Source organism: Molossus molossus, unplaced genomic scaffold (assembly GCF_014108415.1).
Source record: "Molossus molossus isolate mMolMol1 unplaced genomic scaffold, mMolMol1.p scaffold_m16_p_4, whole genome shotgun sequence".
Lineage (NCBI taxonomy): Eukaryota > Metazoa > Chordata > Mammalia > Chiroptera > Molossidae > Molossus > Molossus molossus.
In genome coordinates this window covers 26,316,003-26,343,582 of record NW_023425377.1, presented here as the reverse complement: position 1 = coordinate 26,343,582, position 27,580 = coordinate 26,316,003, and the positions used below count along the sequence as shown (strand labels likewise).

Sequence of the window (27,580 nt, the reverse complement as noted above, 5' to 3'; positions counted from 1 at the left end):
GCTTCTGGTCGGGGTCCGATCCCGAAATGGCATTCTTTGTGCACCCTGGAGAAAGCTAGCTTTTGACCCGAGCTTTCTTGTTTCATGGTGGACACTTTCTGAGTCCCTCTGACAGGAGTCCTGTCTTCACGGAAATATACCCATCTTTGAGTGTTCGCTGATTGTGTCAAGAAGCATCGCACATGTCACTCATTAACCTTTCTGCCTTTTCAAAAAGAATACAAGCAGCAAGAGTGATGTCCCTCATCTTGTCCGGGAGGAAGTGAACGGCTGGAAAAGAAAGCCTGCCATTAAAGACAGGCACCGCAGAATGTCCTCACCTCCCTGCTTCCGGGTAGGGTTCCGGCGAGAGAAGCATGTGGCTTGTGACAGCGGACTTGTCGGCAGTGCTGTGTGTGGCTGGTGAGCAGCGTGACCCGCTCCTCTTCCCCCCGCTGAGAAATGGGGGTGTTTAACATGCAATTGTTTGCTGTTCTCCGATAAATTCCAGCTGACTGTTCGCAAGCCACCTGCACGTAGGGTTGGAAACCCCTGGCTTAGATGAAATATGACTTTCAATTATGCCCCAGACAGAGAAGCTGAATTAGGAAAGCTAATCTGGGGGGAGTCACGTTTCTTTTTATTAGAATAACTGGGCATGCAGAGTACAGTCCAGCTCCCACCCCTCGCACATCCCCTGTGTGCTTGCGGGGGACCATCCACCTTCTCTGATTTATGCTGGTACCTCTCGGCTGCCCACAGAGCCCCCCCTTTGACATTGTGGACACCCCAGCAAGGGAAAACGCCCATCTTCTCACACCTCTGTCTTGCCGTGTTAGGCCTGGGCTCAGCTTCGAGCGATTTCTTGGGGGGACTGGCTTGCTTTCCCCTGAGAACATCCAGGGAAAGGTTTGCCTCACCTCTTGCTTCCAGGTGGGAGGGTTGAAAATAATGGCTCTTGTCACTCCCCTTCGCCTTGTTATGGGGAATATTTAGTGCTGGAGCAGGATGTGGGGTAATATCTTGGATGTGATAATGTTGCTCCTTGCATCAGTGAACATGGTATTGATTGTAAGCTGTCAACCTTCCTGCATGCTTTGCAGGGTCCCAGAAGACTAACTACTGCAGGGAGGGCAATGCATCAGGCAGGGACACGTGCTCTATTAACTACGGCTGCAACCTGAGCTCTGTCGCTTGCTCTTAACATATCTCGGCTCACTGGCTCTCCATTTTTCTTCTTTTTAATTCCTTGGCTCCTCTGGGCAGTGCCATGATGCCACATACCAGGTTCCCTGTAGCTCAGACTCCCGAAGGCACCCCACTCACCTTGTAAGCTTCCTGAGGGCAGAGGCTGTGCCCGTCTGGCTCATTTATTTGTTCATTCCTTCAACAAATATTTACTGAGCACCTGCTATGAGCTCTGGGGATACAAGAGTGGACTAAATGCCTCAGGCCTCATGGAACTTAGGGTGGTCAGAAAGGCTTTTCCGGGGAGGTGACACTGAGCTGAGTTTATTGATATGTCCTCTGTGCCCAGACCTTAAGTATTTCCTAAGTTACGGAAACCATAATTTCTCAAATGAGTGGCTCATAGCCTGGCTATTGGAGAACCCCTAGTGTGGGAACCTCACTAAGGCTGTGCATTATTATTATTATTATTTTTTAAAATCCGCACCCAAGGATATTTTTCCATTTATCATTAGATAGAGTGGGAGGGAGGGAAGGAAAATGGAGGGGGGGGGGAGAAAGAGAGAGAGAGAGAGAAAGAAACATTGCTGTGAGAGAGACACATTGATAGGTTGCCTCCTGCATGACCCCAACCAGGTCTGGGGACCGAACCGCAACCTAGGTACGTGCCCTTGACTGGAATCGAACCCTCGACTCATTGGTCTGCAGGCCGATGCTCTAACCTCTGAGCCCAACTGGCCAGGGTGAGGCCATGCATTATTATTTCTCATCTTGTGTGTTATTGTCCTGTCACCTTATGTCCCCATAATTCTCTTGGTCTGCATTCCTGTTTTTTTGTTTGTTTGTTTACTAGTCAGTGGTATAAAAAATTGTAAATTTCTTAAACACACCAGGTGCTATTTTGCTCTTTCTTATAGGACCTCGGTGCCTGGAAGGCTCTTCTGCTTTCTTTTCACCTGGATAACGCACGCCTTACTTATCCTTGGGGTTTTACTGTAGGAACTGCCTCCTCTGGCTGAGGCGGTGTCCCCTGCTGGGCTCCTGGCACCCGGATGTGGCCGGCAGGGCACACATCATGCCGTTTTACAGAACTGGGAGAGTGGCAAGAACTACGCCCTTTGTGTTTATTGTTGACCACACAGCCTTCCAAGAGCTTCGTTATATTAAATCATTCCATCTTCACAGCAATTTTATGAGATCGGTGCCATTTTTATCCTTATTTTTATCAATAAGGAAACCAAGACTCAGAAAGGTGAAGTAATTTGCCAAGAGTTCAGCTTGTGAGTGGGAGCTCAGATTTCAACCCAGGCAGGTACCCTGGGCTCTGCACCATCATCTTCTACGGCTAACATCACTGTGAATTTGCCTGTATCCCCCACGACAGTGTAAGCCTTTTGCGGGCAGGGACTGTCCCTGCTCCTCAGACCACCCTGGCACAGGGCTTGGCAGGTAGTACGTGATCAATCAATGAGAGTTTATTACGTGGATGAATAAATGCATTCATGAATACCACCCAGCTGAGCAATTGCTTCAAGTGCCAAAATACTGCTTTTCCTCTGCCCATGAGGCGGCCCCATTCCCTCACTTCTACTCTGCCTCCCTGGGGTTCTCTTTGACTCCCACAAGAATTTACTGATGTGGTGGGAGGGAGCATATCATTGGCCATCCAGAGCAAGCATGCGCATTACAGTGGCCGGCCCCACTTCTCTGTGATCTGGGTTTCGGCACAAGCAGGAGTGCTTGAGAAATTCTCTTTCCGTCTCGCTCAAACTAAACACAGCCGACCGAGTGAGGGGTTCTGAGACAGGTCAGCAGGGGGGCTTTGGTGCAGCTGTCCATCTAAGAGACCAAGGTTGACTTTTCAGGGAAGTAGGCTTAGGGAGTGCGTTGGGAATCTGGCCGTCACCAAACCCCCGTCCTGGCCCAGCAGTGATCATTAATTTGACGGTGTCCAAGGCAGGAATCGCACAGATGGCAGATCACCTTGTTCGCCACCAGCAGTTTAGCTAATGGGGCGTGGAAGATCTAAATTGGGGGACGGTTAAATGGTAATAATAAGGTGAGGGTCAAGGGTCGGAGACCTCTGTGAGGCACTTGACTTCACTCTCTGCTTGGTGACAGACCAAATTTGTATTCCTGGTCAGCTGTCAGGCAATATTTGGTCATGGAGAGAGGGTGTTTGTGAGTATCCTCACCAGTGGGAAGAGACAAGACAAGGTAGCTATGCGTTACCCATCACTGTGATATCAGGAACAAGTACAGGACCCATGACTGTGCCATTTAACCCTTTTGAGTCTGTTTCTCAGCTATAAAAACGGAATCATAGATTTGCCCATCAGGTGATTGTAATGATTTTAAAAAGTCCCTAGCCCAATGCCTGTCACATAACAAGGATATACGGTGTTCTTTTATTCTTTCTATTTATTTTATACCTAAATATGGTACCTGGGGATGGGAGCTTCATAAATATTTGTCATTGGATGAATAAAAGAAAGGGGCCAGCCTAGTTCTGACAAATTGAAAAAATGTTTTTTATCGGTGTGAGAGAGAGACATCGGCTGGTTGCCTCCCACACCTGCTCTGACCTGGCCCGGGGATCAAACCTGCAACCCAGGTGCACGCCCTTGACTGGGAATCAAACCCACAACCCTTCAGTGCACAACCAATGCTCTAAAAGAATGTTTCTCATCGAATTGGAGAAACATTCATTTCATGCTGCCGTGCTGCACCCATGCTCAGGACCTTACTGTGATGTCCTCTCTGCTGGAAACGTCGCTTTGTCTGGCCACCTGCTTCAAAGCGCTGCTTGGGTGTCGCTTATGCTGAGAAACCTGTTTCCTCTTAGTCCCGATTATTACCCATTTCCTTCTCTGCGCTGTTCCTGCACTCCATACGCACTCCTCTGTACTGGAAATACATTTACACATACACGGTGCCCCTGTATGGCTGTCACCTCCCGCAGGGTGGGGACCACACATTTCAGTAACTCCAGCCCCTTCCTAGGGACTTGCTGCCCGACACACACCAGGCCCTCCATAAATATTTGATGCTGAGCAACTTAGGGTCATTACTGGGACTAATTTTCTAGTTAGCAACTTGCTTTTTAAAAAAAATTTTATTTTATTTTTATCCTCACCCGAGGACATTTTTCCATTTTTTGTTCAGGTAGAGTGGGAGGGAGAGAGAGGAACAGAGAGAGAGAGAGAAACATCGACGTGAAAGGGACACATCAAGTGTCTGCCACCCGCACAACCGACCAGGGCCGGGGACAAACTGCAACCGAGGTACGCGCCCTTAGCGGGAACCGAACCCGGGTCTCTCAGGACCTCAGGCCGACGCTCTAACCGCTGAACCAAACTGGCCAGGGCAGTAACTTGCTTTTTAAAAAATTTTAATTTTATTTATTTTTATCCTCACCCGAGGACATTTTTTCATTTTTGTTCAGATAGAATTGAAGGGAGAGAGAGGAAGAGAGAGAGAGAGAGAGAGAGAGAGAGAGAGAGAGAAACATTGACGTGAAAGGGACACATCAACTGGCTGCCTCCCATACAACCCAAACAGGGCTGGGGACAAATTGCAACCGAGATACACACCCTTAGCAGGAACCGAATCCGGGTCTCTCTGGACCACAGGCCAATGCTCTAACCGCTGAGCCAAACTGGCCAGGGCCTAATCAGTAACTTTCATCTCTACCTCTATCTCTATATTTATTTCTATTTCAATCTATAACATGTGCAATGGAGGATAGAAGATCAGAGCTTTGGCCCAAATGCCTGACTCTGTCACTTGTGAACAGTGTAAACTTAGTCAAGTTAGGTAATTTCTCAGTTTACTTATCTGTACAATGGGAACAACCATAGCATCTGCGTCTAGAGCTTTGAGGGTAAATGAATTAATACCTGTGTAATTCGTAGGCACGAAGACTGGCCCATGATAAGTGTTCAATAAGTATTAGCAAGTCTGGTATATTAGAAACAGTATTTTAAGAGCTCTGAGCTAGAAACCTTGAGCTGGAGAACCCGGCTCCGTCTCTTACCCGCTACGCGCCCTTGGCCAGGTTGACCACTGGGGTGGAGTTCCTCCTGTGCCCAGTGGGAAAGCTGCTGGCATTGACCTCGGAGGTGAAGGGACGCAGATCATGAGAAATCACTAGTAGGTCCTCAGGGAGTGTTGTGGCTGGAGTTACTTTAATGGTGCTTTAAACTTATCAAAGCAGTTGTATGTCAATGACTTCCTTGTGGCCCTCAATAATTCTGCGAGTGTGAGACAGCTTTCTGAGCGTTTTATAGGGGACGTGACTGACGTAGGGACTGAGCGGCTTGCCTGCGTTTCTTAGTGACGCAGCAGCGGAGCCAGGAGCGGGCACGTTTCTGTCTTCTAGGTCTGTTCCTTCCGTGGAAAGCCGTTCCTGAGTCTGACTCAGAAGTACGGCAGACGAGCTGGAGTACTAAGAATCACTGGGACATTGGAGCGAATGTTCCGATGGTGCCTCGGGCCGTTGCCGTATCTTTGGGGCACTGTTTATTTATTTTTTAATGTTTTTTTATTGATTTTTTTTAGGGAGAGAGAGAGAAACATTGATGTGAGAGAGAAACATCGATTCACTGCCTCCTGCACGCCCCCCACTAGGGACCGAGCCTGCAACCCAGGCATGTGCCCTGACTGGGAATCGAACCAGGACCTCTCAGTCTGTGGGCTGGTGCTCAATCCACTGAGCCACACTGGCCGGGCTGGGGCACTGCTTAAAAACACACCGGCCTCATCTACACATTTGTACTGGAAGAGGGCAAATCGGGAAGGGTTCCCTCGTCCAGGGTGTGGACTACGATGTCACCCCCAAAGCCACAGGCCTCCTAGGGCGTTCTTGGGCCCCGCGGGCAGTCAGCAGAGGGACTAAAAGGGCATTGAGGAGAGATGGTGGGAGGTAGGAGGGACGTGTCAGGCAATTTCTTTGCAAGTTGGAAGGAAGGGAAACGGTCTCCCACGTTCTCAGTGACTGAGTATGCCAGGGTCTCACTTGATCGTAATGGGCTCTGGAGTGTTGAAAAGGAATAGATGGGAGACAGTGGACTTCTTTCACTGGGTCACTGAGCTAAAAGAATTTGAGCTTCCTCTTTGTTCTCTACATGCTGCTTGCCTGATACATGCTGACGTGGTTAGTCACAAGACCAATGAGAGACTTGAAGAGGCTTTTTTCCCCCCAATAGAAAAGGCCAGGAGTCAGATGTTACGGAGCGAAGAAATAAATGGGTTCCGGCTGCCCATTCACTGCAGAACCGACCGCTTCGTGCTGGCCCGTGTCTTCCAACGCGTCTTCCTCCCCCAGACAAGAAGCATGAATGTCCGCCCAAGTTCAGCTCTCCAACTGCTGGTTTCTGAGTGGCAGGGACTGACTGTTGCCTTCAGGGTGATTTTTTTTTTTTTAAAGCTAATATCTTTTATGGTCGGACTTTCTTTGAGCTGATGATTTTACGTGGCTGTCCCAAAGGGGTAAGGCAGGGTTTCTTTGTGGTTAGACCTAGTTGGCCCAAGTCTTTAGAACTTTTCCATATAAAAATCGAAGTCCAAGACCAGATTATTTTCTTGTGGTCCATACATGCTGATTTATTGACAGGTGCCTTTTTCAGATCGCCATTATAAACTTGGTATAAAATATGTAGAGTATATTATAGCCTCAGCCCTTAACGTCAGGGTCCTCGCACGACTCGCTCACGTGGTCCACCTTTCGGGAGTCTCGCATCTCCCCGCAAAGCATTTAGGGAGAGTTTAATAACAGCCCAGGAGGCGGTGGCTCCCATCTCCCCTCTGTCGGGTGACATCCTCCAGTGGAAGCCGAGGGCTTGGACCCGGCAGCAGGCCTTGTAGGACACGGCAGTGCAGGCTTCTTCAAATCCAACAAGCTGTGGAAAAGGGGGCAAGTCAGCTTCCAAGTAGCGTTTAGTGTCAGCTGGAAAAGGGACCGACTTCTAGGTGCCACCAGCTATGACAATCAGCAGCACTGGGCAGGAGACGGCCCCTGTGAAGCGCCCAGGTCGGCGCCTGGCACGGAGCGGGGTCCTGATGAAACACGGAGGCGCTGACTGCTGCCTGAGGCCCGATCTGCCTTGTTCCCACGCATCCTTGTGGCGGTCGAGGAGGGGATGGCTGTTCTGAGGTCTGTGGCAAAGTCCTCCCACTCTGGGTCTCTCTGTACGTCTATGTGCCTAGGGTGGTGGACTAGTTAGGGGCTTTACTTGGGGGTCCTCAGATAGACTGCAGGGGCCCGTGAACCCCATAAAACCATGACCAAAGTCATTCTTTATGTGTTCTGGGGAGCACTCTTGAGTCCAATAGGTGAAGAACCACTGTCCATTGAGACCCCCTGAGGCCTCCCAAGCTAAATGCCGTGAGGTCAGCTATGCAAGGTCCCGTGTCTGATAAGCTGCCGCTGCTCACGGACCCGTGCAGGTAGTGCGGGCTTGCCCTGTCCGCGGTTGTGTGGTTCTTTTAATGTTAGAAACAATAACTGGTACATTAACACTGACATTTTCTGAATATTATTATTATTATTTTTTGGAGGAGGCTGTCTTGCTTTTAAAAATGGTGACTTGGAGAAATGTTAAATGAGGACTAGTACGGAGGTGGGTTGTCGCTCCTGTTGGAGGAACCATGATCCACCCCAGTCCCCACCTGATACCCACAGGAGCTGAGTCTCGGAGAAGCAGAGAAAGGGCCACTGAGGGAGTTGACAGCCAACGTAGGACAATAACCCCTGGTCTGTGTGTCCTGATGTCACAGTTCTCTGAGTGGAGGGGTTCCTGACACTCCTTCAGGTCTCTCTAGGAATGTCGCCCGTCGGGCCAGGACGCCTGCTCAGAGAGGTGTGCCCCCCCCGCCTCCCCCCTCCCCGGGCTGCTAAGGGGCATGGCCAGCGCAGGCTTCTCCCCAGGGAAGGTGAGACGCGGAGAAGACAGTCACGTCTCCAAATGCACGTGCGGTCCTTTTTGAGATGCACTTGTTTGTATCTTAACGTTCCTGAAATTGGGCCGAGTGTCACAACACTGTGTTCACTTGCGTAGATCGTTATTTTCTTGCCCAAAAGGTGGATAGTAGCTTAGCACTGGAATCTGGTTCTTTCACTATTTTTTTCCCTCTAAAACAAATGACACTTGAAAGCTAGGACGTGTGATAAATATACAAACTGAAAGAAAATTTCTCTTTGAAAGAAAAATGATCTCATGTCCTTTCCTACCCACTAAATGGAAGTTAAGGGAAATGAGTTGTCACGAGAGGTATAGTGACACTGAGCCCAGACCCAGCTTTCTGGGTCCCTCCCCACTCCTCCCTAAGCCTCCTCTTCAAATGTACAAGCCCTTTGCATTCACTGTGTCTCCTTCCCAGAGGGGTGCCATGTAGAACCTTCTGGAAGTTTTAGTTTGGATCTCCAGCTCGGGGGAAGAATGAACCAGCCTCCACAGGTGCAAGCAGACTTCACTCCAGTGTCAAAGCTTCCCTATTGCCCCTGATTGCATTTTTGCAAGAAGAGAGCCCTCTGGTCTATCTTTTCCAGATGGGGAGCTTGGACAGGGCTAGAAGTGCTTGATTAGACCTTACAAATCAGCCTTTTCATTGGCTGTGCTGCTTCTAGCTATAGTGGAGATGGATGGATTTTTACTTTTGATGATTAAATCCAGGCCGGGGGGAGGGGGCCAGCTCAGGGAGCCAGGGCCGGTGCCCCGCTGCCTCCAACTCCCTGCTTCCTTTAGAACACCAGCTAATAAGCAACCAGGACTGGGCCCTGACAAGTCAATGGAATAAATCAGCTGGAGAAGGGGGAAGAGAAAAAGCCAGGGAACATGTAAGTAGAGGATTATATGGCGCCATTTAAAACGACAGAAAAGCAAGAGTAACAGAGCAGCTGGTGGAGCCGGGCCCCTGTGGCCTTGCCAAGCCAACTCTGGGAAGCGCCGTGGAGAAAGGGTTCCCTTTGTGTCCCCTGAAGCGCTCAGGCGGTTCCCAGCCAAATCCGCGGGCTGTTTCTATGGCGCTTACAAAAAAAGACCACAGCAGAGTTGACGTGGTCCCCCCCCTTCTCATTCCCCGTCCCCTTCACAGCCTCGTCAGATAAATCTCTGGCTCAAATGAAATCGTTAAGAAGAAAATGGCAAAAAAAATAAAATAAAAAAGTGCTCTAAGGGCAGGAGATGCTGACTAGTTCTGGTTTTTCACAAAACAAGGAGCATTTCTCCAAAGAGTAGAGTAAACGGTGTTTATTTTTTGTTGAATGTTTCAATCAAAGGGAATTGCTTAATTAAAAAAAAAAACTTATCTCTTTTCGCTTTAAATACTACAGACAATCTCATTTTATCTCAGCAGACACTTAGCGACAAAACACTGGACCCACCAGAGAAAACGGGGCAATAAAAGCATCAGAAATTCAGGTCAACTATGGAAGAATTACTGTTAGCTGGCAGCTCTCAAGTCTAAACAGAAGTGTCCCGGGACCTATTGGGTTGGACAAAAGTTCCTTAGAACTGGGGATATGGGAAAGTTGAACTCCTTTGAATTCTACCCCAGTTGTTTTCTGTGTAGGGGAATTAGAGTCAATGCATCAAATGAAGACCCAAAGAAACATTTAGAAACGTGTTGGACTAGTATTCAGTATGTGAGATTATTAAGGAATAATAACTTGCCCTCCTAGTTAACCTTGTCCTGGAATATATATAGGTTATTTGTGGCCGCCACTGCTATAATATTTTCTGAAGGATGCCAAGCTGTATGCAAGATCTTTTTGCTAAAGTCCAGGCTGTCGACGCTGATCTCGTCTTTTCTCCGCTTGCCCCCGACGCACACTTTTCGCGGTTTCAGGATCGCCCGGGGTTTGCTGTTTTCCCTCGAGGCCTCCAGGGTGACATCGCGCTTGGTGTTTCGGTCAAACATCCTGAAGAAGTTGTTGTAGGAGCCGGTCATGATGACACTGCAAGGCAGAGGTAATAGGGAGCGAGTGAATGCTGTGGAGGAAGGCAGTGACCATCTCCATGGGGCCTTTCTAGAGCAAACACCCCCACTCTGGGGCCTGCTTATGGCACCACACGTTTTACTAAACACAAATAAATACCTGAACAGGTTCTATCTGTGACTAGGGACTGACTGTGGAGTCACTAAGAGCAACAAGCCCTCGAGCTCTGCTTGGGAACAAGGGTAAGGTAACTGTCCTTGTTAATTACTTCTGTTCTGTAGATTCCCTTCCCTTCTTGGGCTTGGTAAATGAGTGGTTTCAATGATCCCAGCCCCATCTACCCAACTTCAGGTAGAGTGAGAGGAAGAGAGAGAGACACACACACATCGACTGGTTGCCTCCCACACGACCCCAACCAGGGCTGGGGACCAAATCACAACCAAAGTACACGCCCTTGACCGGAACTGAGCCCTCGACTACTTTGGGCTGCGGGCTGACACTCCAACTGCTGAGCTAAACCGGCCACAGCCAAGGGGTAAGTCGGGGTACTGTGTCAGCTCTGACACGCAAGTTCATCGAGGGTTCGATTCTGTTACTCTGGCCAGGAGGCGGAGGCTGTGACATGCCTTTGTCTCGCAGCAGCAGGGTGCTGGGTGCGTGACCCAGCTCACGGCAGCTTCCGTGTCCCACAGAAGAGAGTCACCAGTAGAAGGGAGCAACGTGGTGCAGGGCCCCACTTCTTGTAAGTGATAGAGCTGGGCCTCTGCCACATCTGCCTGACTGTAGGGCGCAAGCTCCCAGCCCCCCAGCCTCACATGAATGTTCACTCCCCCTAACCATGACCTGGCTTGTTTTTAAACAGTAAGAAAAAGTCTTTTGGGGGGAAACATCCTCAACCTTATCTGAACAGAGAATAACATTTTCCAATTGTGATGTTATGGACAGAAATTGATCTTAGGATTCAAACTCAAAACGTGCGACTCTTGTTTCTCCTGCCGACTGTGTATGAGGTTGGGAGGGTTATTGTACCTTGTCGAATCATGGTCGGGATTCAACCACATAATGTGTGTGAAGGTGCCTGGTACATAGTAGATGCTTAATAAGTGTGGATTTTGAATCTAGGCTAAGATAGAGGGGGATAAGAGTAACAAAGAATTCATACATAATAATAAATTCCCATAATAAACAATAAATAAATATATAAATCAATAATAAAATAATAGGGCTGGGGCTAGCATTTTTCCCCCGTGGGAACTTTCATTCCTGTATCACAATTGCGCTCTCCTCTCCCACTGTCCTGTACCAGCTGGACGGGGTGACTTGGGTCCTCTGCTACGGGGCCATTTCTTCCAGGCCTGCTACATGGAGGGCTCTTTGGTTCATTGGCAGAGAATGCAAAGCAAGGGTCAGAGACAGCTCGCGCTCACTAAGGGCATGAATCTCTGAGAGCTGTGCCCGGTGGAGTTTGTGTTTCTAAGCAATACTGTGTTGGTGGCATCGGGGACAGCCCCTGGTGGCCGGTGCTGAGTCCTCCTGGAAGTCGGAGAATCATCTGTATTTGTCAATCTAAAAATTGGCTATTGGGAGGTAATATGAAGTATTGTTGAAATCAAAGGCCTTAAAACAGTAATACATCACGTTGAGGGGATGTGATAAATGGGCCCGGCTAGAATTCAGCTAATGAACCACCGGGGCCTTTGGCCAAGCCTACGCCAGCAGCTTCAAGAAATAATTCTCATCTAGAAAAGTTGCAGTCATGTGAACTATTCATGCTGGACTTTGCTGGTGCATTGTTCGTGATCTTCACTGAGGCCGGTCGGCCTAGCCCTGGGGGTGTCGTGCGTGTAAAAGATAGGATTTTTCTCACTTGTGAAATGGTCACCTGCGCAGGTCCTGAAAGAGGGTTCAGTCTCACTACATCCTTCCTTTCTTTCCAGGCCAGACCCCAGGGCCACCCAGTGCCTCACCCAGGGAGTCCCTGCCAGGCCTTGGGACCTGACTTTGACATGCACTGACAATAAACCAGCCAGGGCCTCTGCCGGGACAGGCCCGGCCTTTGGAAGGCTCCCCAGCTGCTGAGCCTTTCTTACCTGTCTGACCCATTCCACACACACTCGAATTTATCAAAAATGCAGTCGTTTTCATAGAGGGAGCACAATTTGCTGCGGAGGTAGTCATGGACCTGAGGAAGAAAGACATCAACAGGGTCAGTCATTTGAACAACCATGGTTTCTGAGAATACCTCCTCTTTTGACGTCAGCTGTTAATTCTTTCGGTGTAGATGTGCCCTGATATGGGTGGTCCCAGTCTGAATCCAGTGTGGCCCTTTCTAGCTGTGGGACCCTCGGATGGGTTGGTGAGCTGCTTGTGTGGCTAGATGGGTCAAACAGGCTTGAGCGGGTGGACGGTGGCACAGAGCAGGGCCCAGTGCGTGGCAGGGTCCCATTTTCTAAGCTGACTGATTAACAGGCATTACTGGACGCCATTCATGCAACAACTATTCATCGATGGACTACTGTGTGCTTGGGACAGAGCAGTGAACAAAATGCTACCCAGTGTGGGTGGATGGGCAGTTCACACAGGCCCTTTGTTGGGAGGAAGGACAGGCCACAGAGAGTGTCCTGAGCCTGCTGTGTTGCGTCCGAGTGTGAGGGCAAAGGCAGGGAGACCAGCTATAACCTGGACGGTAGACGGTGGCTTGGACCAGGGCGAGATCCGTGGCGGGACGTGATCAGATTCTTGACGTGCTTTAGGGGAGAATGGACAGGACTTGTGGGGGGATCAACTGTGAGGTGTGGAGAGAAAAACAGGAGTCACGGATGGCTCGTGGATCTTCCTCTGGAGCAAGCGGAAGGTTGGAGTCGCTGCGTTCGTTGTTGGGTGTGTAATTCAGAGACGTCTACGCAAACGGGACTGCCCAGTGCACTGTGGTGTGGAAGGTGCCGTCCTAGAGCAGCTCGCCCCTGACTGTTTCTATTTTCCAGTGAAATACAAAGCAAGGTTGTCAGCTGAGCATGAGGAAGGGGGCAGGAGTGGTTGGGAAACAGCACACAATTGCTGGGAGGCACCGAGGGCCCCTTGAAGTTGCTGGATGTAAATTTTAATGAGACTGGTCAGCAAGGTTGGGTATTTATCTCCAGCTACATTTAGCAACTCAGGTGTAGATGCCGGATAGGTAGAAAAATAAGGCTCAGAGGGTAGTGCCCTGGGTTCAATTTTTGCCTGAGGGTAAGCCTTCCTGAGCCCACCAGCACGGAGTGGTGATAACAGGGGTACATAGTACGCTAACTTGTTATTGCCTTATCCATAACATCTCATGTCATCTCTGAAACCATCTTAGGGTGTAGGGATTAGGATTTGCTTCATTTGAACGGAGAATGGAAGGCAGGGTGTGATGTCATGTGCCCAAGGTCATATAGGAAAAAAAATGACAGGACAGGAACCAAACCCTAGTATTTGGGTTCCAGGGCACCTACTCTTGACCACTCTAGCAATCTGCCTCCCCACATGCTCTGCCTCAGTCCTGCACAGAAGCCGCCGCAATGAGCTGAGATGAGGTCAAGCGGGAGACAGCACTGGGTGAGGTAGAGGGATGTCACGAAAAGCACTGCTTCACTTTGTCTAGGTTTAGAGTGATGGTCCACTCTCCCTTTTCTTGCAGCCTGGGCCCCGTCTCCCCTTGACTCCAGAGTTCTGCTGGATGCTGCTCTCAGAGGCTCAGCTGTGTGCTCAGGGCTGGACCAAGGAAGGAGGTGAGATTCATTCCATGTTGCATTAGGTGTTTGGGGTATTTACAAGTTCTCTGAGTCGTTGTACAGTGTGTGTCTAACTCTGCAAATTAATTTCCTCCACATTTGCTCTCTTGTTCCCCAAGGGTCCGCGCCTTGCCAGGGTTCTGCACTTGGTATCTCTGCTACAAATGAACTCATCCTCCTTCCTTTCCTTCTGCCTTCCGGGCATACTGGAAGTGGCTCAGAAGGCCATTTGTGTTTGTAGGGGTGAAAATCTTAAGAATTTTTGAACATAAAAGCAGAAGAGCATCTCGGGGCAAAAAGCTGGCTGATTCTGGGTCTTGACCAGGGCTTGGCAAACTTTTTCTATAAAGGGCCCTATGGCCTCTGTTGCAACCACTCAGCTCTGCCCTTGTAATGCAAAAGTAGCCACAGGTAATACATAAACAAATGAGCAGGGATGTATTCCAATAAAACTTTATTTACAGCAACAGGTAGTGGACAGGACGGGCCTCTGGGTCATAGTTTTGTTTACCCCTGGTCTGGACTCTTTTCTTGGAAGAAAGTGATGGTGGAGGTAAGGGCATCAGTTGGGGGTTGGGCCTTTCTTCTGATGGTTGGAAGATCTTGACCTCAAGAATTGGTCTCGTTTCTAGAAAGGAAGTGTGATTCTGGCCTTTTCTTGTTTTTATCACTGATTTGCGTCTGGGCTGTGTGTAATGCAGGGGGCGGGGGTGGGGGGAGAAGTTGGGCTTGGAGGAGAAGGATGCCAAGCTGGGAATGAATCCAGTGGGCGATGGAAGCCAACCCTCTTATGCCAGTACTCCAGCTTGCCTACTGCTAGAGGGAAAAGATGAGCACAGTAGATCCTTGGCCTTCTCTCGTCCGGTATGGAGCACGTTTAAGGCAAGGCACTGATGGGAGAAATAAGTTTTGAAAACTCTTGGGTAAGCAGGTTTCTAAAAAGCAGCCCTTCTCAGAGTCCTGCAGTGGTCAGAGAATCGTAGAATTGTAAGAGGGGGATAGAATATTCTTTTAGTTCATTACAGTCACCCAACTTTTGTAGAAGTACCAAAGAGTGTCTTTAAAATGATTAGGGTTTTGATAGGTAGGGAGGGCACAGAGTAGTAGGGTTAGAAACAGGGCGGTGGTATGACGTTTAGGGCCTGGCTCAGGCTGTCCTCTTCTTGATGAAGCTTTCCTGACCCCTCACCACTCACCTTTGCCATTTTGCTTATAGAAATACCACAGGTGAGTAGTAAGTTTCAAAATGTGTGTGCTTCGGGAGTGTGGGCCTGTGAGCAGGAACCACACTGGGAAATCCATAAATAATTCTTTGAAAACTTCAAATTTTCAGTTGACATTCTATATTATATTAGTTTCAGGTATGCACCATAGTGATTAGACATTAATATACCTTAATATACCATTCTGGCAGGTGTGAGGTGATACCTCATTGATGTTTTAATTTGCATCTCTCTGATGATTAGTGATGTTGAGCATTTCTTCATATGTCTCTTGGCCATTTGTATGTCCTGTTTGGAGCTATTCAGCTCCTCTGCCCATTTTTTAATTGGGTTCTTTGTCTTCCTTTTGTTGAGTTGTATGAGTACTCTATATATTTTGGAAATTAACCCCTTATCTGATGCATCATTGGCCATTATGCTCTCCCATACAGTGGGTTGCCTTTCCGTTTTGATGATTGTATCTTTTGCCGTGCAGAAGCTTTTGAGTTTGATGTAGTCCCATGTGTTCATTTCCTCCTTCATTTCTGTTGCCTTAGGTGATGTATCAGTGAAAATTCTGCTGCGTATGATGTCCGAAATTTTGTTGCCTACATTTTCTTCTAGGATTTTTATGGATTCACAGGTCACATTTGAGTTTTTTAAATCCATTTTGAGTTTATTCTTGTGGATGGTGTAAGTTGATGGTCTAGTTTGTTTTTTTTTTTTTTGCATGTAGCTTTCCAATTTTCCAACACCATTTATTAAAGAGGCTGTCTTTACTCCATTGTATGCTCTTGTCTCCTTTGTCAAATATTAATTGAGCATAATGTCTTGGGTCCATTTCTGGGTTCTCTGTTCTGTTCCACTGTTCTTGTGCCAGTACCAGTCTGTTTTGACTACAGTAGCTTTGAAGTATAACCTAAAATCTGGTTTTGTGATCCCACCTACTTTGTCCTTATTTTTCAAGATTGCTGTGGCTATTCAGGGTCTTTTTTGGTTCCATAAGAACTTTTGAAGTATTTGTTCTAGTTCTGTGAAATATGTCTTTGGTATTTTGATGGGGATTGCACTGAATCTATAGATTAGAAAGATCTTTTTCTGAGGCTACTCACATGGTGGCTGGACTTTTGCTCTCTGTGACGAGGGGCTCCTTGAAAGCAATTCTAACACCTTGTTCTCTCTTCCTGCCATCATTCTTTAGTGATCCAAATACTCTGGTCTCTCCATTTTCAATGAGTTTTGTCCTTTGTCATACTATTATTCTTATAACTGTATCCCTTTAACAAGTACTATTGCCACTTCCTGATTTGATCAGTTCTTCAAATCCACCGATCTGACTATTTTCCTCTGTCCATTATTTTTCTCCTTACCTGACTTAGATTCAGTGATCCATCATTACAATCATACACCTTCAACAAAATTGCCTATCATTAGTTAAATCTTTCTGCCCCTACTTGTGCCAAGCAGGTGACTGTGGCTGGGAAGAAACAATCATACAAGTAGTCTCACTTTAAATCAATAATATACACCTCAAGTGGATCCCTGAGCACCCTCCATTTCCCCAGTCAATTCACTCTCTCTGATGACCTCCTTATTTTACTGAGAAGTTGACACAGACAGTCTCTTCTTATCTGTTCCCATCACACAATACACAAGCCTACTGAACCAGTAACTACACTCTCTTCTTTCTGTGATGCATTGTCCATCTAAGGCCAATTCTGCACTGGACTCGCTTCCTGCAAGGATGTTGTTTCTTCAGCTATCTCCCTCTCCACTGGCTGCTTCTTAGCAGCATAAAACCTCCTTAAGCCTGCATTCCATTTTTCTGTTCCTTTCAGAACAAAATTTCTTGAAAGAGTTATCTGTACTCACCGTGTTCACATGCTCTATTCACAATCTGTCTTGAACCCACTACAATCAGACATTCATTCATCACCCCACCTACACCTTTCACTGAGGCTCTACACGTTACTAAATCCAGTGGTCAAGTCAGTCCTTTCTTCCTTGATTCAGCAACAGCACTTGGCAACTAGGGCATCCCTCTCAATCTCTCCTGCCCAGTCCACCTCCTCTAACCAATGTGTAAATGCTGGGGCCCCAGCTCCCAACCTCTTCTTTTTCTCCACTTATTTCCTAGGCAATCTGGCCCAGTACTTGGGCTATAAATACCCTCAATATACTCCCGGGTGTCAAATTGTATTCTCTAGGTTAGAGCTATCCAGACTGAGATGTCTACTTGCCATTTCTGGATGTCGAGCCAATTAAACATGTCCAAAACCAAACTCTCAACTTCCGTCCAAATGAAATGGCAATTCCATTTTGTTCAGGATAAAAACCTTGGGAGTGATCCTGGGTGCTTCTTTTCCTCTTATATCCAATTCGTCATCACATCCTGTTGGTTTTATCTTGGAAATATATCAAGATGCTGGCCACCTCCATTGCTAATACTGTCATGTAAGCTACCAACACCCCTTGCCAAGATGTTGTAATGACTTCATTACTATTTTCTCTGTCTCCTCCCCATGAAATCAGAATATTAACTTAAAAATTTTAGTCAATGATGGGAATGCTCTGGAATTGGATAGTGATGATGGTTTTCCAACTCTGAGCACAGACTAAGCCCCACAGAGTTGTACAGTATGAAAGGGTGATTAATAGGGTATGTGCACTATAGCACAAGGAGAAATATGTAAACCAAATTCCTCTGCCTAGAATTTCCCCCACTTCTTTTTATCTAACCCAAGGGATCTTAAAATAAGACCAGTTGATTCCTGCCTCTTGACCTTTGTACTCGCCTGGAATTAGCGTCTCCACATCCTTTCTACTTCTAAGTCTAGTCCTGCTCTTTAAACAACAGCAGCAAACCATTCTAAACAATACCTTCTCCTTTGTCCTTCTGTCAGCGAGTCTACGAACCATCTGGGTGATTCTTAAGCCCCAAACCTCCACACCATCTTCCTGATTCCTCTTCCCTCCACCCCCAGGTAGCAAACCTCACAGACTCTCCCTCCTCCGTGTCCACCTGCACGCCACCATTCCAGCCCAAATGGCCATTGTCCTCTCCTCCCTAAATTCCTTCCATCTCTTTGGCAAATTGCACTGTGGAGCACATGGGAAACAAACACAGTTCACAATGGTGTTTCCCATGTAAGACGTTTTGATGGCTCTCCATTGTACCCCGCCTAAAGACAAAGTAACCTAATCTACTCCACCTACATCTCCAAGCTCTTCTTTCTGCCCATATTCCAGGAGCAAAGAGCTCCTTTCTGAACACACCGTGTTTCTCTCTATTCCAGGCTGTTCAACATGCTATTCTAAGAATACAGTTTTTCTGGCTAGTTCATGGTAGTCAAGACTCAGCTGAAGGGTCACTTTCTCCCCTGAGTGGCCCTCAGTATCATCTCTTTCATTGCCACACACTCAATTCCCTGTGCGGTCTTGCTTCTCTACCAGACTGTCAGCTCCAGGAGGGCAGGGCCACCCACTGTCTTGTTTTCTGTATCTTTGGTATCCATCGCCCAGTAAGTGCTCAGTAGAGAAGGATTAAGTTCTAGCCCCTTCCTATGCACCCTTGTCTTATGTCCTATGGTGCCCACAAAGGAAGTGTGCAGTCTGTACCTGGTAAGTTTCGATGGGGCGGTTTTCCATGTTGAGATCCCAGACTTTAACGGTCAGATAGTCCCTGGTCATGATATACCTCCCACTGTGGCTGAACTTCACATCCGAAATCGAAGAGATAATTTCAGAGAAAAACGACCTGTTGCTTGGATCTTCCGGCTCTTCAAAAACTGCAGAACAAAACAAGACAAATTTAGCACATTCTTATCTACGGACTCTAGTATGTCGCTAACAGAGAACTGTTAGCTCCTTGGCAGCAGCAGAAGCTGTCACTGGTTTCTGTATTTTCCTTCTCATGGAAGGACTGGTGTAGGACCTGTCCCATCCATTTATCTGGTTCTGACCATTTCCAAGCTCCAGGTCTGTGTTTTACATTTCCCCGTTTCTGGGTATCACTGTACCTACTAAAACCTGGAGTGATATTAGATGCTTAAATAAAATTTTTATAGCCTTATTAAGGTACAGTTTGTATACCATAAAATTTACTCAGTTAAAGAGGACAGTTCAGTGGTTTTTAGTATAATCATGTAACCATGGCCCCAATCTAAATTTAGAAAATTTTCATCCATTCCCTCAAAATGCTCCATACCCATTAGCAGTTGCTCCCCACCCCTAATCTATTTTCTGGTTCTATGAAATTACCTATTATGGAAATTTCAAAGAAACGGAACCATACAATACATGGTCTTTGTGTGTCTGACTTTTACTTAGCATTGAGTTTTTAAGGTGTAGCTACGTTGTAGCATGTATCAGTACTTCATTCCTATTAACGGCTGAATAATATTCCATTGTATGGATATATCACATTCTCTTTACCAGTTCATTAGTTTATACTCTTTGGCTATTATGAATATTCTGTGTAAGTTTTTATGTGGACATATGGTTTCATATTTCCTGGATCACGGTGTTTAATAATGGGGCTTTGCTGCCATTGTATGACCTTGGGCAAGTCACTAAATTTTACTGTGGTTGTGATGTCTTGCGTATACAGGGTGGGGCAAAAGTAGATTTATAGTTTGTATGGAAGCTGCAACAATCAATAAATAATATACAAGAATAGCCTGGCTGGAGTGGCTCAGTATCATCGGCAACAGATTGATGTTTTTCTCTCTCCCTCTAAGCATGTCCTCAGGTGAGGATAAAAAAATAATAATAAAACAAGAATAAACTCTGTTTTGTATACTCACAACTGCAAACCTACTTTAGCACCACCCCATATATTGTCCATTTACTCTGAAGCCCAGGCACTTAGCATCTCTCTTAATAGCTTTGGCTAATTTCCACTTACAGGAATAAAAGAGAGCTCTACAGTTTGCTATCAAGCCTGTCATAAGTACCTTACCTCGCCTTTCTTCCTTGATTTGAACTTCTCTGGTTCAAATGGAATGTATAGAATATATCTTGATGTTTCCCCATTTCTATACTCTGCTTGATCATTCCTTCTTTATTGATTCAAATGTTTCACCTTTTACATCTTAGCCCCAAATGAGCTTTTTTTTTTTTTTTTTCCCTCTGAAGCCCCATCATACTTGGTCTGGCTCATTCATTTAGTATGTGCTCAGGGACTCTCACAATGAAACTATAATGTCTCACGTTATTATTTAATAATCCATGGCTTTGCCTTATCTCAACTAGGATGTGAACTTGAAGGCAGGACTTTAGTTTTTCTTGTCTTTGTACTGAATCTTATGCACAAATGTTTAATAAATATTTGTTGCTTGATTGGAACCAGAGCCGGATAAATCAGTAAATTCTGAGTGCTTAGCATATATGATGCCAAGCTATACATCTTTGCCAATATTTAATTATTTTTGACCCCCACCAATGGCGTTTGAGTATGGACCTACTTAATAAATGTTTGGTTCAGCCTAAAACTGCAACACAGTATCAAATTCCTTGTAGAAAACCCAAGGATGCAGAGTTCTCTTTCAAACCTTGCTAAATTCAACTACCAGCCAAACCAAAACACTTCTTTTCACAGAACCATTTAAGAGAACAACAATACAATCAATGAGAATTGAACTTGAGAATTTAAAAAACCCATTGACACAGAAAAACAGAAGCTCATTATCATCTCTGTCCTTATCTTTAGTATTTCGATCAAGTATTAATGAAGGTCCCTCCCTGGATCCTGGCTGGTATCCTCCCAGTTGAGAACTACATTTTCACACGCGTTTCCATTTAAGGCAATCTCAATCTCATGAGGACTGGGCACTTAGAAACACCAAGCACACTCTGTGCAGAAAACATCTTACAGAGAGGTGTGGGAGGCTTGCCCACCTGACCCAGGAGCAGGGACAGCTTGAGGCAGTAGGTGGGAAGGGCTTCACCAGTCCATCAGCTCCTGCCTCTGTCATTTATCAGCAGTTCACTTTTTCTTTACTACCCTGAAATTCACTTTTCCCAGCTGCAGAAAGGAGTTGCATGTGGCCTGACACATATGCTTGGTGCGTGGTAGGTTCTCAATAAATGTCAGTTGCTATTTTTATCATCATTAGCATGTCCTGCTTCTGCACTGGCCAATCACATTTCACTGATCGGGAATCTTGAGAATTTGGGACTGAGGACTACAGAACTGTAAATTATGTAAAGACTGTTTACAAGAAATGTGTTTAATTTAAACACTTGGCTTATGGGGTGGGGGGCAATGTAGCAACACTGTAAAGCCTCAACATGACACCCCACACCCCCGCCAGAAGATCGAGTTGAAATAAAAGAAGACAATTCTTGTTTTTTTTTTTTAATCCTCACCCGAGGATATTTCTCCATTTTTTGTACAGATAGAGTGGGAGGGAGAGAGAGAAACATCGATGTGAAGGGACACATCGAGTGGCTGCCACCCGCACGACCAACCAGGGCCGGGGACAAACTGCAACCGAAGTACGTGCCCTTAGCGGGAACCGAACCCGGGTCTCTCCGGACTGCAGGCCGACGCTCTAACCGCTGAGCCAAACTGGCCAGGGCAGAAGACAATTCTTTAATCAGTCCCTCACTAATTATCTATATCCTGTCCTCTGTCCACATAGGACAATATACCAGCACTTTGCAGTTTATGACACGTCTATGCCTATCCAAATTTTAATATCAACTTCATGAATTTTTTTCATTCATTCAGCAACAACATTTAGTAGTGTTAATAATTCCTGTCTATGGGAAGCTTATTATATTTCAGGCCCTGTACCTTACATGTTTTATCTCATTGAGTCCTTATAACAATACTATGAAGTAGGATTGATGATTCCTTATTTTACAGATGTTTTGTAACCTGCCCAAGGATACACAGCTAGGCAGCGTTTTGATTTCAAGTCTGACTTCAAAGTCTTTGCTCTTAATCATGATGAAATTCTGCCTTCTACCATGAATAAGATCTTATTTTTAGGAGCTATAAGAAGGTTCCGGGGTAGAATCCACATAGAACTATGGAATTGTAAAGCTGGCTCCTAATGACTAGTCCTACACCATTTTTTTTTACACAAAGCCCATTTCAAACACCGAAGGGGCATGGTTTCTACACCAAGCACTTGTGAGTGTGAGCCATACACCACCACTGGCAAGCATAAGGTGGGAACCCCAGGACTCTGTACGACCCTGTTGAGACCCTCACCATAAAGAGCCCAGCCCCCAGCTCTAACCCCTGTGGCTTGTAAGCAATGGGGCAACTTTCCTCTCCCTGAGTTTATGAACATGGACATTTAATTAATTGCCCTTAATTGTCTCCACTAATAGAATGCAAGCTCTACAGGGGCAGGTTTGTATGTTTTTTTTAAATCTATTTTTTTGGTGGGGAGGGGTTGTCTATTTTGTTCTGACACATTCTTCAGACCATAGGAGGTACTCAGCAATATATATGTTAAATGAATGACTATTAACAACCATTTTAATTTTAAATGAAAATAATACCCATCTATTAATTAAACAGGTCTTGAAAAGAATCTATTAAGTAGTGCTTTCTTCACCTCCAATCTATTTTCTTTTAGGCCCTTGAAAAGTATGAAAAAAATACATTCCATAGGAAGTCATCTGTAATTCAAGGTTTTTACTAATTCAGGCTGAGCAATCATTTGTCAGCTACTTAAGTGTGTTTTGTGTGTATCACACACATGCACAACACTTAGTACATTACCTAGAACATATGAATAAAAAGTATTTGTTGGACAGATGCATGCCAGGCCCTGTACTAAATGCCAGACACAAGGAACAAGACAGATCCAGTCCTACCCTCATGGTGCTCTCAGGCTCGAGGAAGAGACAGCTGTTAAACAGGTATACACACTTCATTCCAGATGCGAATAAGAGAGATTCCACTGTATTAACAGAGGGGAATGCAAATGGAGCATCACTGTGTTCCATGTAAGTTTCTGATCGTGTGGGACAAGAGAGACAAATCAAAATGGTATTTCTCCTGGAGACCCTTGGCTTGGCATTAGAAGTCCTGCTGACCTGCAGGGTGTCCAGCTAGCTTCCAGAACAGAAAGATATCAAGAGAAGACAAGAAGAGAACCACGGTGAGCGTTGGTCCCTTTGTGAGGAAGCAGTCCTGATGAGAATCCTGATAGTCCAGATCTAGCCACTGGGGGGTGGGGGCTGGGGGGTGTAGCAGATTCACCACAAGGGAGTGTATATCTTGGAGACCCCAATAATAACAGTAACAAAAACAATAGTGACATTTGCACCATTTCTTGGTCCTCATGCTTTGCATACTATCTCATTTAATGTTCAAACTGATGAGGGAGGTACTCTTACTGTCCTTCCTTACAGATGAGGTAGACCAGGAGAGGCTGAGTAACTTGCACGGAGCTAAAGAGTAGTAGAGATGGGCTTTGGACGGGCCATCGGTCTTCCTGTTACACGGCCACCGCAGCCAGGGCTTCCTTGCTTTGTCACTATCATCTCTGTTCAAACAATGCAGTTAAACTGGGCTCCCTCATGTTCTAGACAGACCTTGTGCAATCCCTTTTCCCTGCCTCCTCTCCTCCTCATCTGCCCATCATGGGACACTGGAAAGAACATCACACTGGGAGTCAGGGATGCTGGGTTGGAATCCAGACTGGATACAAATTAACCAGCTCTTAGTAATACTATCTGTTGACCCCTTATGCTGTGCGCCTTACATGTATTAACTCAGTCAATACTCATGGATATTACTAGTTCCCTTTTCCACAAATCAGTCCAATCAGGCACAGAGGTTCTATAACTAGTAGGAGGCAAAGCCAGGATCTGAACTTGGTCTGCTTCTTACGCTCTTAACCTCTGTCCTACTACCTCTCATTTGAATGACTGGGCAATTGCCAACTGCCTGGACCTGTTTCTAGTCTGAAGTATGAAGGAGGCAGGACTGCCAACCAGGTCCCACCCAGCTCCTAGATGATGAGACCTGTGAAATTCCACTAGTCTTGTCTTTCAGTTTCCCTCTACTAATTCCTGTTAGTGCAGGGCAGCCTTCCCAAAGTGATAGCAGCATGCCCAGCCCATGAAGCATCAGGTATTCCAGATTCTCAGGCCAACAGCTTGGGGAACTCCTACCCAATTTTGGGGACTGAGAATACAATTCGCTTATTAAAGGTGCTGAGAAGTCCTGCAGGCAAAAAATTAACATTCTTTACTCCAGGTTTCTCAACCTTTTCACGGTTGAGTTTTGGGCCAAGTAGTTCTTCGTTGTTGGGACGTTGGAGGATGTTTAGCAACATCCATGTTCTCTACCCACAAAATCCGCAGTTGCCAGTTGTGATAACCCAAAGTGGCTCCAGACATTGCCAAGTGTGCCCTCGGGGGCATAACTGACCCGGCTTTAATCTTGCTTTCAAATCTTATTGGGTCATACCTCCTCCCTCCCCACTATTCCATCTGTGGGGGTTTGTTTTGTTTTGTTTTTAAATCACTTGCTGCCATTGTTTCTCTAGTAGACAGTTGCTTAGATACACTTCTTCTGGTTGCAATGCTCTAACCAAAAGCAACAGACTCTTCCTTTTAAAGCCCACAGGCTTATCTGTGGGGGATATGTTCCCAGACCCCCAGTGGACCCTGAAACCCTGAAGGGTACCAAACCCTGTATGTATTATGGTTTTTCCTCTATATACATAAGTTTGATAAAGTTTAATTTACAAATTAGGTTCAGTAAGAGATTAACAATAATAAAATAGAACATTATGCTCATATACAGTAATAAAAGTTATGTGAATATGGTCTCTCCCTAAAACATTGTACAGTATATGTGCAGCATGGATACGCTTGACAAAGGGATGGGTCACATCCCGGGACGAAGCAGGTCGGCACACGATTTTATTATGCAACTCGGAATGGTGCACTATCCAAAACGTATGAGTCGTTCATTTCTGGAATTTTCCATTGACTGTTTCAGGACTGCAGTTGAGCGTGGGTAACTGAAACCACGGAACGCAAAGCCGAGGATGAGGGGGAATGCTGTAGGAAGGGTCCTGAGCAGCTGTGTTTGGTGTTATAACATGACATCTCTCCGGAACTGAAAGTATCTTGTGTTTGATGTTGTCCTTCAGGGTGCCCGGTGCAGGGCTCTTCAGCTGTGAGAGCTCAGATGACTGAATAAGATCCCAGAACCCTGGGAAAGAGTGGAAATCACAAGCAAGAGAGAGGACGTGTTCGGAAGAAAACTGCTGACTTTAGAGAAACCTAACGCTAACACCGCATTCATCACAGCCGGGCCAGAACAGATGATGGTGCAGTGTGCCGGCCGTGACGTCTCGGGAGGAGCAAAGAGACGGAGGGAAACCACACGGAAAGGCTGTTTCGGGGGGAGGCTCCTTTCTCTGGGCCTCACACTGGACACTGCACAGAAACTCAAGCCCACCTTGAAGGGTCAGGAGGGGACCTGCGGCCACACAGCGGATCCTGATGGCCACCCCATCTCATGTGATGTGAAAGAGTCCAAAGGCCTGACATGAGTTTCCACCGGGGCCACCTCTAAAGACCTACCAGTTGTGAATCGATTTCTAGGTGTCCGAATGGAGCCAGGGCACAGACACACCAGCTTGTCTCTGGACTACCACTTGCAATTCACCTTTCTTGGTCCAAGTGTCTTTCTTTTGGTGCCGAACAAGGTCGCCACCGCCCTGGCTTTGATGATTCAGGCAGATGAGAGGGAGAGGACGGGGGATGGGAAGGTTTGCTCCTGATGACAAAGGAACCACGCACAGGCCTTCAAATTGCTCGCTTCCGCTGACGTTTCTCTATGGAAAAGGGGGTACGCTTTTCTGCTTGGAGACTGGGCTGGCTATTTCCCCATAATGGGGACACAACTAGCAATTATCCCACACAGGAAGGCAGATGGCAATTTTCCTTCAGCGACGTGTCGGCAGCAGTTCTGCCCCTGGAGAGAAAAGGCTCTGCAATTGAGATGCAGCCGGTAATTTTTACTCTACAGAAGACACATCCAACAATTTTGCCCATTGAGAGAAACGGCCAACAATTTTCCCACGGAGAGTAAGAACTCCCACGGATGGATAATGCTGGCCTCCATCCAGCTGAGGACAGTGAGAGCAGTTTAAGATTTAATTAGTGGCTACGGCACTACCATGGGCCCAATGACATTGTCTCTAGGCATGGGCTGGAGACTGGGAACTCGGACCATATTAAGACTCAGAGGATTCTGAATTGGGCAACAAGGATGCCCTGTTGCTGAACCTTTGCTATCTGCTTTTCAAACAGTCCTTAATTCTGCAAATAACTGTCAACAGTGAACACTGTAGCAACACTATGCACAGTATCATGAAGAATGCAGTTAAACTGGAAGAGATTACATTGTGACTTCTGTATAACTGTTTTCAGAATACTTCTACATACATTATACTTCATAAATATCATCTCTAAATAATTCAAAGTTAACAAATAATGAGTCGAAAACGTTTTTTCCCAGACAGAGAAAAGAACCAAAAATTCCCTCAGTGGGGAAATAATGAGATAGTCTGGGCTGGGGTGACCAGGTAAGGCTTAAGAACATGCTGAACCTTGAATGATCAATAAGCTCTGGATAGATCAGAGGTCAGCAAACTTCTGGAAAGAGCCAGATAGTAAATGTTTTAGGCTTTGAGGGTCATTGGGTTCTTTTTCTTTTTTTTACCCTCACCCGAGGATATTTTTCCATTTTTTGTACAGATAGAGTGGGAGGGAGAGAGAGGAAGGGGAGAGAGAGAGAAACATCGACGTGAAGGGACACATCGAGTGGCTGCCACCCGCACGACCAACCAGGGCCGGGGACAAACTGCAACCGAAGTACGTGCCCTTAGCGGGAACCGAACCCGGGTCTCTCCGGACCGCAGGCCGACACTCTAACCGCTGAGCCAAACTGGCCAGGGCAGGTCATTGGGTTCTTGTTGCAACTACTCAACTCTGCCTTTGCAAGCAGTGTAGACAATCTGTAAACAGAGCATGCATTTCAACAAGGTATTATTTATGAACACTGAAATTTCATGTACTTTTCATGTATCATGAAACAGTATTCTTCTTTTGATTTTTGTTCAATCATTTGAAAATGTAACAACCTCATTCCAAAGATCCAAAGCAAAGAACAAAGTTGGAGGTATCACGCTACCTGATATCAAACTATACTATAAGGCTATTATAATCAAAACAGCATAATGCAGTCTGGCCAGTGTGGCTCAGTGGTTGAGCATCGACCAATGCACAAAGAGGTCACCGGTTTGATTCCTGGTCAGAGCACATGCCCAGGTTGTGGGCCTGATCCCTGGTGGGCGGGGAAGGGGGGCATGCAGGAGGCGGCCAATCGATGTTCTCTCTCATCAATGTTTCAATCTCTCTCTCCCTCTCCCTTCCTCTCTCTCTCAAATAAATAATAAAAAAAAAACCCATAAAAACAAAAATCCCCAGCATGATGCTGGCATAAAAACAGACACATAGATCAATGGAAC

At 46.3% G+C, this 27,580-nt stretch overlaps 1 protein-coding gene across 2 annotated transcripts in view; it reads right to left on the bottom strand.

Annotated features, from left to right (window-relative positions):
- Window positions 1–9,402: 9,402 nt before the first annotated feature.
- PPP2R2B (protein phosphatase 2 regulatory subunit Bbeta) overlaps window positions 9,403–27,580 on the bottom strand; it is a 301,174-nt gene continuing 282,996 nt past the window's right edge. For both annotated transcript variants that reach the window (XM_036240945.1, XM_036240944.1), the window contains exons 7-9: window positions 18,681–18,850; window positions 12,196–12,287; window positions 9,403–10,123 (exon numbers count right to left, since the gene is read on the bottom strand). In XM_036240945.1, coding sequence (XP_036096838.1) covers window positions 9,844–10,123; window positions 12,196–12,287; window positions 18,681–18,850 — 542 coding nt within the window. In that variant the 3' untranslated portion in view covers window positions 9,403–9,843. The remainder of the gene's footprint in view (window positions 10,124–12,195; window positions 12,288–18,680; window positions 18,851–27,580) is intronic.